This window comes from Salarias fasciatus, chromosome 16 (assembly GCF_902148845.1).
Source record: "Salarias fasciatus chromosome 16, fSalaFa1.1, whole genome shotgun sequence".
Classification (NCBI taxonomy): Eukaryota; Metazoa; Chordata; class Actinopteri; order Blenniiformes; family Blenniidae; genus Salarias; species Salarias fasciatus.
This window is the reverse complement of record NC_043760.1, coordinates 33,753,435-33,774,125: the sequence shown is the minus strand read 5'-3', so window position 1 is coordinate 33,774,125 and position 20,691 is coordinate 33,753,435. Positions and strand designations below refer to the sequence as shown.

The following is a 20,691-nucleotide window of genomic DNA, read 5'->3' as shown; positions in this document are numbered from 1 at the left end:
CACCCGGAAAGCACTCCAGCAAGACATGGAGGCAGCAGGTACAAGTGTTACAGAGAAAACGATAGGCAATGCACTCCACCGCCATGGCCTCTATGGACGCTCAGCCCGCAAGACTCCGTTCCTCAAAAAAAGGCATGTTGAAGCTCGTCTAAAGTTTGCTAAACAGCATCTGGATAAGCCTGTGGAATACTGGGAGAATGTTGTCTGGTCAGATGAGACCAAAATTGAACTTTTTGGCTGTCATACTACACACCATGTTTGGAGGAGAAATGGCACTGCACATCACCCAAATAACACTATACCAACAGTGAAGTTTGGTGGTGGAAACATCATGGCATGGGGTTGTTTCTCATCTCGTGGTACTGGCAGACTTCATATAATTGAAGGAGCAATGAATGGAAACATCTATCGGCAAATTCTTGAGATGAACCTCCTGCCATCCACCAGGATGATGAAGATGAGACGGGGCTGGACCTTTCAACAGGACAACGATCCGAAGCACACGGCAAAGTTGACTCTCGAATGGTTTAAAAAAAAGAAAATCAATGTGTTAGAATGGCCCAGTCAATCACCTGACTTAAATCCGATCGAACATTTGTGGAAAGAACTAAAGATAAGGGTTCACCAGAGGGCACCAGAGAATATTCAGGATTTGAAGACAATCTGTGCGGAGGAATGGGCAAAAATCACACCTGAGCAGTGTGGGCGATTAGTTCATACATACAACAAGCGTCTGGAAGCAGTCATTGCAAACAAAGGCTTCTCCACAAAGTATTAAACGAGTCTCAGATAGTGTGTTCAATACTTTTTTCCTGTGTTATTGCACTTAATTCCACATAATCACTATTTATGGATTTGAATGTTGTGATTTCTTTTCATGTGTGGATTATTTGAGTTAATACCAGTGTCTGGAAGAAATGTCACATGAATTGCATCTTTGGAAATAAATGTAATGACAAAACAGTTAATGCGTTCAATACTTATTTCCCCCATTGTATATAAAGTCTACTCACCTGCAAAGCAAATCTGTAAAAAAATCTCTTCCTGTTAATAAGTGGGGTGTATTTTCAATCGATGTAAACTTTGTCGCTCTACGTGACAAAGACATTTAAAAACATAAATAATTTGGTCCTCGAAACATTTGTTCTATCTTCAAAGTAAAGTTGTGTAACACCCTGAGTGGACTGTTTACAACAGCTGATTCTAAAACCTGAACAGTGCATCATTGGCCCAGTTTACATGGGTGTTTTTTTCAATCGGATTGTAAACAATCGTATTAAACGGAGTGTATTCATGAAGTGATCCACGATGAATCCTCGTTTACAAGGACCCTGGGTGAAGCGGATTATACAGCGTCTTGTGACATGCGTCAAGTCTCACGAGGAACTTGCAGGTCTTTAGCTCCGCAGCAGCAGTCCTCAGCGCCGAGCAGAGAGTTTTTATCTGCTGATATCTGCTCAAATAATGTCCCAAAAGTCCATGATACCTGCTGAAGGAGCAGCTGCTCCCCTGGCTGCAGCACCGCTGCACCAAGCGCCACGTCTCGGTGTGAGCTCTGCTCCGCGTGTCGATGTTTCGAATTAACTGGTGCCCGTGTTAACTTGTGACCAATACATGATTGAAAAATGTAGTCGTTGTGGCGAACGTCGGTTATCTATGGAAGCCCATTTCCGCCACTTAAAAAAAAAAAAAACACCACACGGTAAGTCATAATTATGAGATAGTAAGTCATAATTATGAGATAGTAAGTCAAAATTATGAGATAGGATCTGCGCATGCGCTCCAGTGCAGCCGCCTCCCACACAAGATCTTTGGCGCTGTGAGCTGCCAGGGAGCTGTCAAATGAACACAGAAGTAGACTGTCTGTACATTGAGATTTATGGCTGAAATAAATGAAATACTTGATGTGCTTGCTGATTCACGTGGTATTATAGTAGCAAACACACCCTGGAATGGATTTTAAGCAAGAAGCAGCTCTGAGTTGGAAAGGATAAAACCATAATATGGCTGAGGTTGTAACTTCAACTGCATCTGGAAACCTGTGGTCACTGTCAACAGACTGCTGTCGGCAGGTCACAGCCCAATACGACACATCTTTATTAGAGCGTGTTGTACCTGGTCTCCACAGTAGGTGGCGCATCCAGACCATGAGTCACGCATGACTTTTAAAGGAGTGCTGATTATTACCTGTCAGGTACACAGCTTACCGAGGAGCCACACACTTTTTGACCGCTGTTTCGTGGCCTCACTTTGAGCTGTCTGTTTCTGGTTTTACACACAAGGTCTGGATAATATAATTACGTGTAAAATAAATACGTTCTGAACATAAATGGGCTTTGGCTTCTTTTGAAAAACCACGAATGACGCATCCACTCGATGTTTCCGGGAGCAGCCCCTCAGTAGCTTAGATTTTTCACGTTTAGTACTCAGATCTCCATAGTACTCAGACCTCAGTACTCAGTACTCAGATTCAGATACTCAATACTCAATCTTCATACAATCTTCATACAGGAAGCGGTTGTGATGGGGCGCATGCGCAGATGTTATCTCATAATTTTGACTTAGTATCTCATAATTTCGACTTACTATCTCATAATTATGACTTACCGTGTGGTGTTTTTTTTTTTCAAGTGGCAGAAATGGGCTTCCATAGTTATCGACAGTTACAGTGAGTGTGTACGTTTAAAGTCTTTTGTGAGTCTTACTTTAACAGCTGCTGTAATCAGCCTGTGTTTACACAGACCTCCGCCGTCATTCGTTAACACGGGAACCTGTTAATCCATAACACCAACGGCGATCGCTTGTATTCTGCTATAGAGCTCTTTATACAACTCGCTATTGCGCGATTTGGTTCCATCTCGCCTCTCCAATGTTTTTTTCTGTCGGGGTTTTTTACTAAAAAAGTGTTTTTCAACCACCGTGGCGTTCTCTGCTGGTTTTTTGACTGTGCTGCTTCCCGTTTACTGGCACGTCACACGTCACTACATGCATGCGCAGAACAAACACTCCCCCAGTTCAATCCGCTCCGCTGTCAGACTCTTTTATAAGGGACACGGAGCGGATTGTCGATCGGCGTAGACCACCTCATACAATCAGCTCCAAAATACAATCCGCTCCGAGTGAAGCGGATCCACTCGGTCGTTTACATGACACATTTTACAATCCGCTCCACGTACAATCCGCTTATACGTGGTCCATGTAAACGTGCCCAATGAGTGATGAGGAGTCAGACGGCGGCGTCCCGGACAGCTGCCCAGTAATGACGGTCAGGATCCACCTGGACAGCGACTCATCTGGCTCTCCAGCTCTGACCCTTCCTCCTCTCAACTATTTTGTTTATTAAAAAAGTCTTTACGTTTCGCCTGTTTCCATGTGTCTCCCGCTGTATTGTTGTTGTGCTGCGCGCTTTGTCGGAGTAATGAAACACTGCTACGAGTTTAGTTCCGCCTGAAAAAAAGTTTTTTCCCACATGGACCAGGCCTATTCATAAAAGATAAAATTCGGGGTTTTATTGTTTTTTTTTTCATATATATATAAAATGACATGGAAACTGCCTTTTTGAATTCAATTTTTGCTTGGAGGGAATATTCAAATAAAAACTGAGCTTGGAGGGAAGATTTTTCACCGGACATTTTGACCGGTGGTGTTAAAATATATCGGACTTCGGCAGATTTTACCGGTCAAAGTCCAGTAATTACCAGATAACAGAAACCCAGCTGGGGTCATGAAAATAAAGCGCTGTTCTTCTCAAACGGTGAACGTGCGGGCTTGAAAGAGGCCAACGTGAAGGGCCTAAAATGAAGACCCAAAGCAGCTTCCACAAATTGCATACAAAAAGATGCCTTTTTCCCAGGACTCTGGGTGTTTCTCAAAGGAGCTGGTCCCACCCTGAGACTGCTCCAGCTCTCTGCAGAGGAAGTGATGAATGTTGAGTTGAATTCTGGGTACCTCGGATAAATAACAGTTTTATTTAATGTGGACTGATCCAGGAATGGATTAAATCAATTCCTCAGCCTCACATGAAGTTTGTTTTTGTAACTTTTACACTGAGGCCCCAGCTGAATTCCTGAGACGGCTCTTTTCTAAACTCTGTGGAGGTCTGGATGCTTCCAGCAGAGCGGTTAGAGGCTGAACTGCAGAGAGATCTGACACACTATTTTCTCGGATCTGTTAAGGATTCTTCTTATCTTCTTGTCTTTGCTATTTTCCTTTTCGCCTTCAGGAGAACGCCTCAGAGGAAGTGTTGCCACAGAGAGGAGGAGTGTGCTGAGAGCTGCAGTGGCTGGTGATCGGCTCCAGTCCTCTTCATGAACCAACTCAGACCTGACTGTAAACCACCGGCTGAGCTGCAGGGACCACAGAAAGTCCTTCGCTTCATCCGTGGTTCATAAAGCAGAGCTTCTGAGTGTAAAGAACAATTACATCACTGATGTCTCACTTGATGGTAAAAGCTGCAGAGCCTTGTCTGAACTTCTACTTCCGTCATGTGAGCGCTGCACCGAGTCAGACGTTCACCATGAGAACAGGTAAAACACACTCAGCTGTCTCCATCAGCAACGTCTGGGTCAAAGTTCATCTTTCAAAATGAGAGTCCCCGGCTAGAACAACAGAGGGCGGAGCTAGACATCACTACTTCCCTGGGAGAGGGATCCCTCCATACTGTGGTTCTCCCCAAGATCTCTTCTTCTCCCACTGGGTTTTTGGAGTTTTTTCTTGCCGGATGTGAGGGTCGAAGGCGGTGGTTGCTTCGTTCTGTCTCGTTACTGTAAATATTGACATATTACCATTATGCTTATTCACTGTTTTTACTTTTACCGACAAATGTAACATCTTGAAGCCCTCTGAGGCAACTGTTGTTGTGATACTGGGCTATACAAAAATAAATTGATTGATTGATTGATACTTCCTGGTTCCAGAGCCAATCACATGTGACTTACTGAGGTTTCCACATAAGCAGCGCTGCCGGGCGCCACCAGCCGTGCGCGCTGTGTGATGCCACCTATGCGGCCTTCAGTGGAGAAAACGAGGGAGTTTCCCGTCCACAGAATAAAAAAGCCACGGACACTCCAGGAAACGGCGTGCGAGCTGGCAGCAGCACGTGTCCAGGCGCTTGGCGGTCTCATTCCCACTTCTAACAACAAAGGCTGCTGGGAGCAGTGCTTTCTGAGAATGCAGCCTGCAGCACAGCCGCCAGCGTCTTCCTGCAGCTCAGCAGACGATACTTCAGAGAGGCAGGTGAGCAGCGGTGGAACCGCCAATAGTCACATCCATCCATTTCTGTTCTTTATCGCCCTAAAGCGCTTTTTATCTGCAGACGCCATTTAATGGCCACTAATGTTTAGCTGGCATCATTAGCCAAAGAGCGCAGAGCTGATGAAGTGGTGAAACATGGAGTCTTTCTATTCTGTACCTTCAGTCAGGTATGTATTTAAAGCCATTACAGCAGGATTAATTCTACATCTGCTAAAACTCAAGCGGTGAACAGAACACACATCCATCCCTTAAACAAGTACAATGTTTTACAAGCTTTGGGAAAACAAAGTGTAACAGCACTGAGTAAACGGTAACAGTCCAGCGGCTCAACAGAGAGGAGGTCTGGAGCGACCCACCGCCCAGTGGGCTGAGTGAATTCAGAGTCCAGAAAGGCACGATATGGAAGCAGTGCGCTGCTCCACCGGTGCCGCTGGCCGTGCGTTTGGGTTGTGGCTGAATGGGGTCTACAGACTGGTGTCCAGCTCACTGTGGCCGTTTCCAGGTGGAACCCAAAACATCCCAGGTGTCTGGGGTCTGCTTACACTGTCATGCTGCTGGGAGTTATGGAAAAGGCAACTTGGTGAAAAGACACTGTCTCTAAATGTACAACAACCTTTCTGAAGCAGTGCTGCGGCTCATGAGCACCACGGCAGCAGTAAACAGTAGTTCTGCACAGGCTCAGTAGAGGAAGAATCAGAACTATGTTTTGCCCCAGAATGTCCTGGTCCTGGTCCCGGTCCACTTCCCCCCGGACTTGGTAGTTTCAGAGTGTATAGTTCTCCGTGTTCTCCAGAGTTAATGTTCAGAGTGTGTTCTCCAGTGTTAATGTTCAGAGTGTGTTCTCCGTGTTCTCCAGAGTTAATGTTCAGAGTGTGTTCTCCGTGTTCTCCAGAGTTAATGTTCAGAGTGTGTTCTCCGTGTTCTCCAGAGTTAATGTTCAGAGTGTGTTCTCCGTGTTCTCCAGAGTTAATGTTCAGAGTGTGTTCTCCGTGTTCTCCAGAGTTAATGTTCAGAGTGTGTTCTCCGTGTTCTCCAGAGTTAATGTTCAGAGTGTGTTCTCCAGGTTCTCCAGAGTTAATGTTCAGAGTGTGTTCTCCAGGTTCTCCAGAGTTAATGTTCAGAGTGTGTTCTCCAGGTTCTCCAGAGTTAATGTTCAGAGTGTGTTCTCCAGGTTCTCCGGTGGACATTGTTTTTAAAAGCTTCCTGTGGAAACAGTAAAGCCCACCCGGAGCGTTTCCCCTCTGTCGGTCCCTGTCAGGATCTGGACTCTGAACTGAAGTTTTCGGGACACAGAACCGAGTCAGAGCTGGCAGGGCTCCGGGTCACTATATTAGGAAAACTCAGGGTTGTTCTCTCAGGTTTCAAACTATAATACACTGTGTGACCATTTGAACAGTCGACTGAACGATCAATCCTTTTATCCTTAGCTGCAGTCCAGAAAGACAAAAACAAAAAAACACTGAATTGAATTTCATAACTTAACTTACAACAGAAGCAGTGAGCCTTTTCACTCTACTGTTGGAAATATCAACCCAACATGGGAGCTCCTCCTGAAGCGTGTGGGTCAGAGTAGTGTAGTCAGACTGAAGTTACTGCAGTTACTTTGGAAGTTTCTCTGAGGGCTGAACAGGAGGAAGAGTCACTTCCTTCAACAACTGGCAGAAACCCACCTCGATTCCTCATTCAGCCAATTATTGTAGATCAAAACAGAAGAACGTGGACTGGGTGTGTCCACCTCTTCTCTACAGTTTGTGCTCTTCTTAAAGCGAAGCCGGACCCCGCCGACCTGCAGCGCTCTGCAGCAGCTCCAGCGAACCCAGCCAGCCAGTTCTGGTCTGGCCTGCTCACCGTTCTTACCGAGTTCACTTCCTGCTACAGGCTTGAGCTTGCTAGAAAAGTGGAGAAGATTTCTTCATGAAAGGATGGAGGTTCCCTGTAATATGAAGACATGGGCCCTGAGGAGTGAGCCTGGAAGAGTGAGTTTAATCAGCCTCCTGAAGGAAGCTGGAGAACCTGACTTCCTGTCCTCCAGAGCCAAAGCCCACGGCCACCTCTGGTTTCCACTTCTACATTCAGAACACTGAGGAGGAGCCGTCCGAGGGCCAGGCCCACTGGGCTTCCAACGCTAGAAGTTTAACAGCATCCTGAAGCTCGGGGTGACGATGTTACTGTTAATCATTTCCTCTCTGAATATCCAGGCAGTCCCGCCACAAACGTTCTGAATGAAATCCAACTAAAAGAGAGAGGACTGCAGGAACACATCGTCAACAACCACTACCTGAAGACCGTTTCCAAAAATACCGCTGTGCCGGGACCTGGCCCTGACAGGACCACAGAGAGCCCTCAGAGGAAGGCAGGCCGTCCACTGTGTGGAGGAGGAGGGGAGGGTGCTGCAGCCTTACAGCTGCTGCCCTCGCCTCATCCCATGTGCACAGCGTTCTCTCTGAATGGTGATTATGACGGGAACAAAGGGGGCATTTAGAGACAAAGGCGGCGTTGGAGTGAACGGGCCTGCTCCTGTTCTGAGGCCGGCGATACGAGGCTCAGAGAGCCAGAGGCCGGGCTGGCTTCACGGACCACCGAGCAGCGGCCCCGTCCGACCGGCTCGCCGCTGCCGTCAGTAAAAGCTGGACCAGAGACCCGGCAGGCGGAGAGGACGGATCCGAACGCAGAGCAACACGGAGCATCGAGGATTCCAGCTGCAGCACAGATCAAACCAAGGCCACGACCGCCCACCTGGAACCATCAGCATCACTGAGGCTTCAGCGAGGGAGGACGGCTCAGCGAGGGAGGACGGCTCAGCGAGGGAGGACGGCTCAGCGAGGGAGGACGGCTCAGCTCAGGGAGGACGGCTCAGCGAGGGAGGACGGCTCAGCGAGGGAGGACGGCTCAGCTCAGGGAGGACGGCTCAGCGAGGGAGGACGGCTCAGCTCAGGGAGGACGGCTCAGCGAGGGAGGACGGCTCAGCTCAGGGAGGACGGCTCAGCGAGGGAGGACGGCTCAGCGAGGGAGGACGGCTCAGCTCAGGGAGGACGGCTCAGCGAGGGAGGACGGCTCAGCGAGGGAGGATGGCTCAGCTCAGGGAGGACGGCTCAGCGAGGGAGGACGGCTCAGCGAGGGAGGACGGCTCAGCGAGGGAGGACGGCTCAGCGAGGGAGGACGGCTCAGCTCAGGGAGGACGGCTCAGCGAGGGAGGACGGCTCAGCGAGGGAGGACGGCTCAGCGAGGGAGGACGGCTCAGCTCAGGGAGGACGGCTCAGCTCAGGGAGGATGGCTCAGCTCAGGGAGGACGGCTCAGCGAGGGAGGACGGCTCAGCGAGGGAGGACGGCTCAGCTCAGGGAGGACGGCTCAGCGAGGGAGGACGGCTCAGCTCAGGGAGGACGGCTCAGCGAGGGAGGACGGCTCAGCGAGGAGGACGGCTCAGCGAGGGAGGACGGCTCAGCTCAGGGACCACTTCAGCTTCATCAGACTGACAATGTCCATGAGGAGAACCCAGGAACCAAGTGTTCTTCAACTGAAGGCTCTCCAGATAAACACTCCTCGCATAATGAGCTCTCTCAGGAAGAGAACTCAAGGTTCAGGGTGATCGATGGCAAGCTCACAGCAGTGGAGAACACGGAGAACAAAACACTCTGAACATTACCAATGAGAACACGGACATTCACATGGACAGAACACCAGGTTGGATTGTTGTTATGGTGACTGTAAAACTACCAAGTCCAGGAGGACCTGGACTGGAACCAGGACCAGGAGGATCTGGACTGGAACCAGGACCAGGAGGATCTGGACTGGAACCAGGACCAGGAGGATCTGGACTGGAACGACGACTAGGAGGATCTGGACTACAGACGTCCAGCTCCGGGACCTCTCGTTCTGGACAGTAAAGACTGGCTTGGTCCTGCACAGATGAAGGTCTCTGCCTGTCTTCACAGGGACGTCCCCCGGTTTGGTGGACAGAGCGTCTTACCTCTCGGATCTTGTCGCGCTTCTCTTTGACGTTGGGCTCCGTGGGCTCGCCGTCGCTGACTCCCACCACCTTGGGCATGGGGACGGGCGGCAGGGGCTTCGGCCCGGCGTCCTTCTTCTTCAGGTCCTCCACCACTTTGCTCTTCTCGGTCTGGATCTCTTTCTGCAGCTCCTCGCGGGACTTCCTCAGCTTCTCCTTCGCCTCCTGCAGCGCTCGCTCGTGGTCGGCGCGGATCTTGTCTCGCAGGCTCTCCTCCTCCTCCCTGCAGGACAGAAAGGGGGACACGTTGAGTCCTTTATGCACAGCTCAGATCCTCAGTTTTCGCCACACAGTGAACACACACACAGTGCTATCTGGTCTGGTTAAGGCAGTGGGGAGGAATCACGGGTGAGCAGTGTGTGAACAGGTCTGTGGAGGCGCTTCTCTGTGGGAACCCCAACCGTCCATATCTGGATCGTTATGAAGAAAATAAGGCGAGTTCAGAATGTAATGGGAACTCACTGCTCGGGTCTGCCAGCTGCAGCGAGGCCAGCAGGCTCCCGATGACACCCGGAGACCCGGTTCCACATGGAGCGACAGGCTGCAGGGTGTCGACACCACTGTCCTCCATGAGGAAGTGTCTCAGCAGGGAGGCTGAAGCTCAGGGGACGGCAGGACGCCACTCTGGTCTTCTCCACCTCTAACCAACGTCAAAGACAGCTCCAGATGGCTTCGATGCTGTTTAAATGACCGGGGCAAAGAACCGGCATACCACGACTCCACTACCACACCAAACAAACCATGTTCCTAATAACCCACAATGAAGAGGGTCCTCCAGGCTCTGGGGTCCACATGCTGCTCCCTGTGTCAGATAACGGATCACAGGCTTCAACATAGATCCACTAACACTCCGAAGGCTTCAACATGTGAGCATGTGGAGCCTAAAGGTCACTAGAACAGCATAAGGATCGACTAGGGATGTGCCAATTTACGATATAATCGCGATTTACGATATTGGACAGCCGAGATTATCATATCACGTCATTTACAAGATATCGTCTGTTTCATCTGGAGACAAGCCCATTACTGAAACAGCTATTGATCTTACCCAAGGTCTCAAAGCCTCTGCAGCAAAATGTACTGCAAACCACCACAAAAGTCCCACATCCACAGAAAACCCATAAAGTAAGTAATTTTATGCCAGGATGATTAAAACGAGGCATTAACGCGTTCGCCCCGACAGACACTGTACCGCCCCCCTCAGCGCACATCCCGACACAAAACGCAACAGAACCAGAGATCCGTCTGCTCCACCCCAACATACTGGGCCTCCTGTGAAACTAGAAAAGCTGCTCTTTAAGAGACACCAGGCAGAATCTTCTCTGAGCCGACCGCCTCCCGTCAGCGGCAAAACAAACCCAAAACCGATCTTTACATTTCACAGCCAGCGCCTCAGATTGCACGTTTCTCACACACTTCTTCACCAAATCTCAAAGCTATTCACACCAAACACAACATGTTTTATTTCCTTACCGTTCTGTGGTCATTTTCCATCTATCCACGCTCTCCTCTGACCAAAATTAACTTCATAATCCTCTGCAGTAGTGACAGCGCGTCATGCGCCTGAATGTTATTGTCGCCATCTTGTGGGCTTGTCGTTAATCTTGGGAGTTTAAATAAAGTTTGTTGACATTCGTTCGCGGCTGGTGAGCTTTCGTACGTACGATATGATACATGTGACTGAGGCATCATCCAGCTGGGAGACATCTTTTAGCATAACCGCACGAGCGCCGCCGCCATCGTGGTTCTAAAAGACGCAGCAGTGCGCACCGCAGAGCGAGACACACGCGACACACACAATCAGTGATTGTTTCTGTGATATTTGGCAATTTTTTATTCTGAAACGTGCACATTTATCTTCATTGTGTGTTTCTACAGCTCATTGCACACTGTTTTTGTTTTTTTCTTCATGTGTTTACATGTTGCAAAGGGGATTTTTTTTTTTGTTTTCCCTGTCATATAATTGGCTATTTTTGTATTGATTTTATTATTATAAATATATTTCAGTTGGAAACTCAATGCTATGGCTCAGTCATTTATTAAAAAAGTATTTTATACTGTGCACAATACTGTGCAAAATTATAAGTTTCTGCACAAAAACTGTGCAGAAATGTATGATATAGTGGCTAAATATCAGAGCCAAAGGCTGCATTGCATACAGACTCCTGTAGTGGAAATTAAAAGTATTTTAAAGTCAGATTCCTTTCAAATAAGTTATAAACCTACTTATTATAGTTTGGCATAGGTTGGTCTCCAAATGGCCAAATGAAGGGTTCTCCTGGTTCTATCCAAACTAAACACTATAAAATCTGTGTGCTTTATGGTGATCTCATAAAAACCTGGTCCAGTTGTAGTCCAGGAGCTGCTGAATGCAGTCAGTGGCAGCTTTATGGCTGCTTCATTGTTATCATGGTGTTTTTCAGTATGGAATCTGGAAAAAAAAATAGGCGAGAGTAAAAGTTTCATTTTTTCCCTCTACTTTATCAAAATGTGCTCAGGCATGTTAAAATGCACAGTGTTGTTGACAGATGTTGATGGATTTCACAGTGTTTTGGGGCATTTTCAATAGTATTAAAAGCAACGCGCCAAATATCGTGATAATATCGTGAATCGTGATATTTTGGGCCACCAATATCGTGATATCAAATTTTCATATCGGCACATGCCTAGGATCGACCAAATGGCTTTTTTAGGGCCGATGCTGATTATTGGCACTTATGGAAACCGAAACCGATACGTCGAACCGATATTCATCTGCAGTAAAAACTAATATTTTGGTTTCGAAATGTAGCTGTGGGTGGGACATTGTTCCACAGCCCAGAGTAGTGGCTTCAGGCAGAGAGAGAGACGGCTGCATATATGATCCAAAGAGCCTGTTTTTAAATGAATTTATTCTATCGGCTATTGGTGGAAAAAAATGCCCAACATCGGCCAATATTATCGGCCAGGCCGATTATTGGTCGATCCTTAGAACAGCAGACTGAACCACACATGCTCATGTGGGTGAGTCTCAGTGTCCACCATGAAATGCCGTCAGGACGGCCTCTGATCGGCCCCCGGTCCAGGAATGACCCCCACAGAGCCAGGCTTTCAGAGCGAAGTCCAGCGAGACACAGAGATCCAGCACTACAGCACAGCAGCCGGACGCCCCGTCGCCTCCAGGAAGCAGCTCCTGCAGCTCACAGGTCGGAGGACGAGGCGTCCCGTCATGGTTCAGTGGACGGCTCTACAGCGTTCAGCTGACTGTGCTAACATGGACATGGAATGTGAAGAGCGAGGTGGATGTAACAGCTCGACACAGTGATGAAAATCAGAAATAAAATCTTCATCTTTTTCACTGAAAGCTCCATTTTAATTATGATGGAATTTATTTTGTAAATGAAAAAACATCAAGAATGAATTATTTCATTCACTCTCCTTTAACTGAAGGAAGTAACAGATTTGTCTTTTGGGAATCAAGTGGCAGTGAAATCCTTCAGTCCCCTCAGAGCGAGGCCTGCTCTGTCTCCACTGAAGGCTGTCAGCTCAAGCTCCACCCCCCCAACGGGGGGCGCCGGGCCCTGTGACGGGTCTCCACATGCCCCCTGCACCTTTTGGTACGTGGACCGTTCCCCACCCTGGACCTGGGGGCGGTGGCCCGCCCCTGAGGGAGCAGGAGGTCCCAGGTGGTTCAGGTCTGAGCCCCCTTCACCCAGAACTCCTCCAGGCTTCAGGCCCGGCCGTGCTTTCCACAGGGCGCGTCCGCAGGCGTGCACGTGGTTCCAGTCAACGTTCCACGCCAGTGCATTGATCTGTGGGTAAACGAGCTGCACAGTCCCGACCAGAGTGGCGTCCAGTGGCGTCCCAGCCGTCCAGTGTCCCAGTCCAAGGTCTCACGTTGTCTATGTACGTGCTAGCTGCGTGGCCAGCCCCTGACCGTCTGTCCTCTCTGGCAGAGCAGGAGGTCTTCTCCCACTCATCAAACGCTGCCGTCGCTCCACCGTGAATGACAACGCTTTGTGTATTTTGTGGCGCCGTTTCCTGATTCCCAGCAGTCGCTCCTCGCCACGCCGCTCTGGACTCGTTCTATTTGAGTCTTTTACTGGTGTCAATATACCTGCAGTCTTACTGTCATTTTCTAAATTAAAGAGTTCATGTTTATGTCACCGATTTTTTTCATTCATGGGAAAAGTGCTGATGAGTGCACAGTGATGAAGAACAATGGGAAGGTAACAGAGTGATGCATCATGGGACCGAACTGAAGATAAGACAATCAGAACGGAATAGAATGGTGAGACCAGTGAAGAGGTACAGCAGCACACGAAACCAGTGTGTGTGTGTGTGTGTGTGTGTGTGTGTGTGTGTGTGTGTGTGTGTGTGTGTATTTTGTTGGGCTGAAGGTGAAAATAAATGGATCTATGTGGAGAATGAGTCTTTTCATGAATGACCTTCCAGAAGAGGGTCGGTGGAAAAGTGGGCGGAGTTAAGTCCATCTGAGGCTGAAGTGGTCTCAGCTGGAGGTCAAACACCAGTAAGCAGTACTAAGTGTGTGTTTCTTTAATGAGAGTCCTGCAGAGTGTGTGTTTATGTACATGAGCAGGAAGCTGTGTGAAAGTGTCAGCATGGTGAGGACGAGAACGGACCGCCACATCCTGAAAGACGACAAACTCTGCTCTACTGGGGGCCGTGGTGGATGAACGTCCAGAACACCAACACACCATCAATCACCCCACAGCTCAGCACTGAACGCTTCGATGGTCCAGTCTCCGCCCAGACAAACACGCCGGTCAGAAAGTGAGCCGAGGGGCAGACAGAGCACCCATTCCACTGCTCATTAGTGACGAAAACCAAAACCTGTGTCCAAGCTGACGTGGTTCCTGTTACGTCGGAGCAGACCCAACACCTCCTGCAGTATCGGACCCAACACTAGAGGTCAGCCAACTCCATTCCACATCCCAGGTGGAAGGGGGAGTGGAGTTGGCTGACCCCCAGGACGTCTTCACACAGCATCAACATGATAAGAAGAACCTGGGACTGCTGAGTGAAACTCACTGATGTCTCTAATTTCTCCACTGAGGATTTCCCAGTCTGAGCCAGACTGGCAGACACAACACAGTGAGATCCAGAGCTCTGCAGAATGCTGCTCTTCCCAATCAAGATCCTAGTAACACTGAACACACACAGTGAGTATCGACACGCTGCAGGCTGCAGAAACGAGGAGCCAGGGCCTGCCGCCAGCTGCAGTCAGTAGACAGAGCTTTGAGAGCAGACGGGAGATGTTTCACACAATAACAAAGGTATGAATACTTGGAGCAGAGTACTGTGCTGTCAACCTGGCCCGTTCCAGACTAAACCAGACTGAAACCCGGCCCATGACCTTGGATTGAGTTGATTTATAACTTGAATAAGCAAAAAAACCTAATTCCATGAAGCTCCAGAAGTTCAGGCGCTCTGGTATCATGACAAGCTTTCACCATTAATGCAAAATGAGTAAGCGAGCGACCGAGCAGGTCGAAGCTGTCAAACAGCCGAGCTTCCACATGAAGAGGAGCCCTGGGAGAGCAGCGTATGTAGGCCAGAGCCGTCGCTGGGAGACCGCCACCGCCACGTTTCTCCCTGACAGCCGGGAACTGGAGCAGTCACACAGTGCGTCTGTGAGAAAGGAGAGGATCGCTCAGCTACCGGACGAGAAGCACCGCTACAAGAAGCAACACACAGGACGGACAGCCAGTCTGAAGGAGTGGAGACTCCTCACACAGCGCTGCACTTCAGGACTATCACCATACTTGGTCCAGAGCCAGCAGAGCTTCTGATCCACCAGGGTCCTGGGAACCAGTGATGGACATCCAGACTGCAGCTCACTGCCACTGATGAAGACTCCGCCACGCTCTTCACGCCACTGAGGAGGAGTGTATGGCTCTGTGGACACGTGTTTTCTGAACAGCGAGGCTGGGAGGCACGTCCAGGGGTGTCTCTGTGTCCTCTGTGTGAAGGTCTCTGTGTGGTAGAGGAACCCTGGAGGGTGACGTCTCGCTCCTCCTCAGCTCGCCGCCGCCCGCCGCGGCACGCCCTCGGCAACATGCATCCAAAGGTGATATTCCAATGAAGCCGGGGCTGAATGCTCAGAGACGTGTGTGTACCGGAGGAGTGTGAAGGAAGAATGTGACGGTTGCAGTGACGGGAGCGTCGCCGTGGTCAGACCAGAACCTATCCTACACACCACCAGGGCCTCTGAACCGGCTGCTTCCAGGTCACCACATGAGACTCAGAGGACGTTCACATGGAGAGGAAGTGGTTAATCAACCAAAACCAAGCGCGCTTCATGTCTTTAGACCGCCTGAATCCTGATGAAGGGACACAGAACCGAGAAGTAGAATGTTCCAGAAGGTCCACATCCACACTGGAAGGTAACACTCCTGCAGCGATCCTCATGAAACGTGCTGCTCAGCACAGCTTCTGCACCGACAGCACACCTGCTGCCGGACGCTGGGGGGATGTAACCATGGTAACACGCACACGCACACACACACACACACACACACACACACACACACACACACACACACACACACACACACACACACACACACACACACACAGGAGAGCAGAGGTCACAGACTGGCAGCAAACGTTTAAAGAATCAACTGAGTGATTGGAGTGAGACCGCTGAGCCGTTCAGCTGCAGGAGGGAAACACCGCTGCCGCCGCTGCCGCCGCTGCCGCCGCTGCCGCCGCTGCCGTTCATTAACACTTCCTGTCACTGCTACAGTCTCACAGCACATGGATGCAGACCAAATGCTGGAGTTTTGTGTATTTAATGTGTGTGATTTTGTATTTGACCCGATGTTAAGACATGCTTTGTTAAAGCAGAACTATGCAAGATCTGCTCTGGTGCTCCCCCTACTGGTCTCCTGTGAAAGCTCACTGTTGTAAACGTTCTCCACATCACCTCCCCTCCCCCACCCCGCATGCAGAGAGCGTCCCACTCCCGTTTCCTTTTCTTCTGCTCGTCAGACAAAGTTTTTTTTCTGTCTTTTTGGTTCTGTCATCTGTGAGCACCTAAGGGTGGCGTTGCTAACGCTACCGTAAAGCAGGTTTGTTCTCTCAGATGTAGTCGGGTCGCTCCTCTGAAATTGCAGGCGCTGTTTTCAGGACAGACCCCGGGGGGAGTGGAGGGACCGGCCAATCACCGTGACAAGTCTCTGTTTCCCCCCACAGGGATTCTGAAACACATTTATTGAGGTAAGTTGCATAGTTCTGCTTTAAGATGTTAACAAGCTGCAGTCGATTCCATCTTAGCGACAAAATTAGAGCCTTTTTGAACGATTTCATAGTCCAGGACGTAACTATGCTTGGATGACTGTAAGAAAACTACTCTAATTACTGCTCAAACACACCTGGATTAATTCTGCTGCGATGCTTAGATACATTTTCAAATTAATTTAAAGCAACACTAAGGAACTTTCAGTGTTTGTTGATTTTGGCGGCGCCAGTGGACAAAGCGGTAGTGTTTTGCCTGAAGGAATACTACAGTTCCCATGAGGCCTAGCGTGTGGCGTGGTAAAATGCTGCTCCCGGTGGCGTGCTGTCGGACTGAACTCGCCTTCGTTTGTTTCCAGTGGCTGTGTGAAGGACGGATAGCGACGAGGTCATGAATCTAATGGATAAACAATGTTCTATCATGATGTGACGCATGCCGTAAAGCAGTCCGCACATGTGGAGTGTTTCAGTGAGCAGGGTTCCTACTAGGGCTGAACGATATGGGCAAAATTTCATATCTGGATATCCATGCCAGATATCTCGATATCGATACGATATATTACAATGGATTCAGTGAAAGTTAAGCATTTTTCATAAAAATAAAAACATCATAATCCAAAAGGATGTAAAAAAAAAAAGCAGTTTTATTTATGAGAACTCACTGCCACGACCACCAAACTGGTTTGTGCAGATTCTGCAGCCGCCCTCTGCCATCAGCTGTCAACCAGTAAACGAGGCTTGTGATTGGCTGGCCTTACCTGTGCATGGGCGAGCTGACACGCAGGGCAAGCAGGGGAAATCCTGATATCGTTGATTTTGAGAAACTAATGTCCTGAATGTTCATATCCCGATATCGATATGATAACGATATATCGTTCAGCCCTAGTTCCTACCACCCTCCTCACAGCTGCTCAGTCCAAGTGAAAGCAATACTGACGCCCTCACGCCGTGACAGAGGGTCATTCAACTAGTGGTAAGTCGATGTATCATAAGATACAAAAGATATTAAAATGTTTTATTAAGGTTGAAAAGTTCCTTAGTGTAGGTTTAAACGGAAACAACTGCATTTATTCACCATCAGTTCTTTAATAACGGAATGACAGTGATGGTTCTGCTGTCTTGCGGAGTGTTCTGGAGGCTAAGATCCATTCAGCACTGCTTTGTTATGGATCCAGAACGGCTGCACAGCGGAAACCTCTGTCACGCAGCAGGAGCTTCAAGCATAGTCATATGGCCATAGATATGCTACTAGCATCAGCCCCCATTGTATTAAAGGCTGTATTTCCACTGGACCTGAGCAGATCCCGAGGTTCATCGTCCCCACCAGATAAATATGTGTTGCAGAGTGCAAGGGGGAACGTTTATTTTGGAGGACCAGCATCCGGTCATCTGTGGCTCTACTGGTAGTGGTCCAGTCCTGGCCTGCTGGCTGCTGCATGCAGAGAAAACAGAGCCGCTGTGGGATCAGCTGAGACTCTGCTGCAGCTGCAGGACGTCAAGCCACCAATGAAATGCATCCAGTGGAAATACAGCTGGTTATTACAGTGGGGTTAATGCTAGCAGCTATATCTATGGTAGGGCTGGGCGCTATAGCCAAAAAATTCAGTCTCAATTTTTCTGGCTTGAAATCCGATAAACGATTTTAATAAATTTTTTTCTGTGTAAAGAAGCACAATTAAACAGTTTTCAAAAACAGGATGTTTTATGGAATGCCGAATCGTCAGCATTTAACTGTATAGGCAATATCGTTATTACTGAGGGAATTGTAACAAAAACACTTGCATGGGCACTGCATTGAAATAAAGACATAAAAGGAAAACTGAAGAAAAAATAAACAATTTATAAAAAATCCCACACAGATCAAATTTCAGCGCAGACAAAACGCGCAATTTAAGTTTCATTTTCATTTTTATCATACTGTAAATCCTCTAATAATGACCTGTATTCCATTAAACCCGTCTCCTTTAATGACCGCTGCGTCTTTGAAGAAAGCTCATAAAAGCCGCCTCCCAATATACGCTTTTTTTGTCTTTTTTTCTGTGAGGCGCTACGGCGCTGTACTGACAGGAGTTTGTGCTCCAGCGCCAGTCCTCCTGGTGTGGTGACTGTGTGTATGACACGCGTCCAGTAAAAAGGGCAGAGGGACAGAAAACAAACTGATGTTGAGATAATTTTTTTCACATCGACTGAAAAAATAAAATTGAATTAATCGAATTAATTTGATGTATCACCCAGCTCTAACCTATGGCCATATATCTATGGCTGAAGCTCCTGCTGCGTGACAGAATCTTCTGCTGTGAATCCGTTCTGGACCTGTGAAGCGGCCCTGGTGTCTGAGCCAGCTGCCAGCGGACTGGAAGGCAGACCTGCTGCCGAGGCTCCAGAGGCCTGCTGGAGTCCTGCAGGCCTGCAGTCCACGCCTCTGTCCAGTCCCGTTTGGGGCAGCAGGGTGTGCTACTATCAACACAACATGCAAAAACCAGCATTGCACCTGCTAGCCCAGTCCAAAACTGTTTTTTTTTTTTTTTTTTTTTTTTTGGGGGGGGGGGGGGGGGGGGGTCATGAGGGAGAAAAGGCCGAGGTGGTGTCTTATTATCACTTTCTCACGTTGTGAAATCGACTGCTGTTTTCATGAGCCTCATTGGACGAGCGTGTTCCAGGACGGTCACAGCCTGTCCAGGAGCCAAGGCTCCTGAGGAAGAATTCAAGGAAACACAGCGTCTCTCTGTCAGAGGTGTTCTTCCCCGTTACTAACCCACAGAGTGAATCAACCGCTGCCAGCAGCAGCTGCTCCAGGTTTCCTCACCGCTGCTCCTGGAGGGAGCGATAGAGCCCGGCAGAACCATCTGGCCGCTGCACCAGCCGAGTTCTCCGGAGAACAGAACAGGGTGGCGGGGAACGTTTTCATGACGCCCAAAGATGTGAGCAGACAGGTCAGCGTCTCAGCAGATCGCAACAGATCGAGAACAGATGGCCTGACGCCAAGTCGTCAAAGCTAAAACACATTGAGAAGAAACACAGTGTATTTTGGCTTGATGTTGACCTGGGCACTAACACCATCGGCTTTATTCCACCTGAACTGGTCCCATGGTTCCCGTCACTGGTTACTGATACATCAGAGGCTAGCAGAGCCAGCAGTTATTACCTCCAAAAGGTGTTTCACACATGAAAAAGATTGTTAATCAAAGAAATACAGCTTAAATAAACTGAAGTTGAAATTTAGAAAGAATCGTGATTTCCAGTCAATGGAAAGAACAAGTTACACAGAGCAACGGCGGCTCATGAAAATCCTCTGAACAAACATATGTATGTGTGTAAAAAAGGTTCTTATTTCAAGTCTATTGAGCAAATCTTAAGTCAAGGTACGTCTCTGCCCTCAACAGAAAACTGAAAGTGGTGTTTCATGCGGGGCTCCAGAAAGTCTCCCTGTGGTTTAGGTTGTTCTAATACATGCACTAAAATGTTTCTACTACAAAACACATCCCCACAAATTACAGGTTCTACTGTATTCTACATTTACTGCAATCATGACACATGAAACAACATTCCTGTTCATCTGCAGCAATAATGAAACTAGTAGCATACAAGATTAAATCACGATCAAATCATTTCTAGCTGAAGCACACCCCTAACACAGCGGACACCTTGACAAACGTGGACGACAGACTAGTTTTTACTGGCAATTTCCAGTCTTAGCGGACAGGAAACAGCCGAAATGTCGTCAAAATACAGTTTTTTCAGTCCGTCTCCTAGTGTCCTGCAGAAGCTGCTGATGTTTCTTGATTTAATAAAGCTCATTTTTCTGGTGCTGCGTTTCTTTTCAGAGCAGCGGAGTGTGAAACTCCATGCTCTGTGTCTTCTTCTCTGGTGTATTTCTGTGCAGAGTTACAGCGCCACTTCATTGGTTTGAATGGTTTTCATGATGGAGACACACTTAAAGGAGCTCTCCGTGATTCTGCACAATTCTGAGCCCTGACTTCAGTTTGAAATGTTGGCTCCGCCCCCGAGCTCTCTGACTGGTTCCTCACACTGAGAAAACCCTCCCACTCCCCCTCCGCTCTGCTCCCGCTCAGCGTGCACGACGCTACATGCACATCCCGTACGCGTGCACAATCCTCCGGAGGAAACAGCAGAAGCCACTTCGACTCTTTTTGTTCAAAATAAACGTCTCAGTAAACCAGATGTCACCCTG

At 48.6% G+C, this 20,691-nt stretch overlaps 1 protein-coding gene across 1 annotated transcript in view; it reads right to left on the bottom strand.

The window, feature by feature from the left end:
- Positions 1-20,691, bottom strand: part of man1a2 (mannosidase, alpha, class 1A, member 2) — a 136,291-nt gene that overhangs the window by 72,916 nt on the left and 42,684 nt on the right. Inside the window, exon 3 of the mRNA XM_030111875.1 lies at positions 9,222-9,483. Coding sequence (XP_029967735.1) covers positions 9,222-9,483 — 262 coding nt within the window. The remainder of the gene's footprint in view (positions 1-9,221; positions 9,484-20,691) is intronic.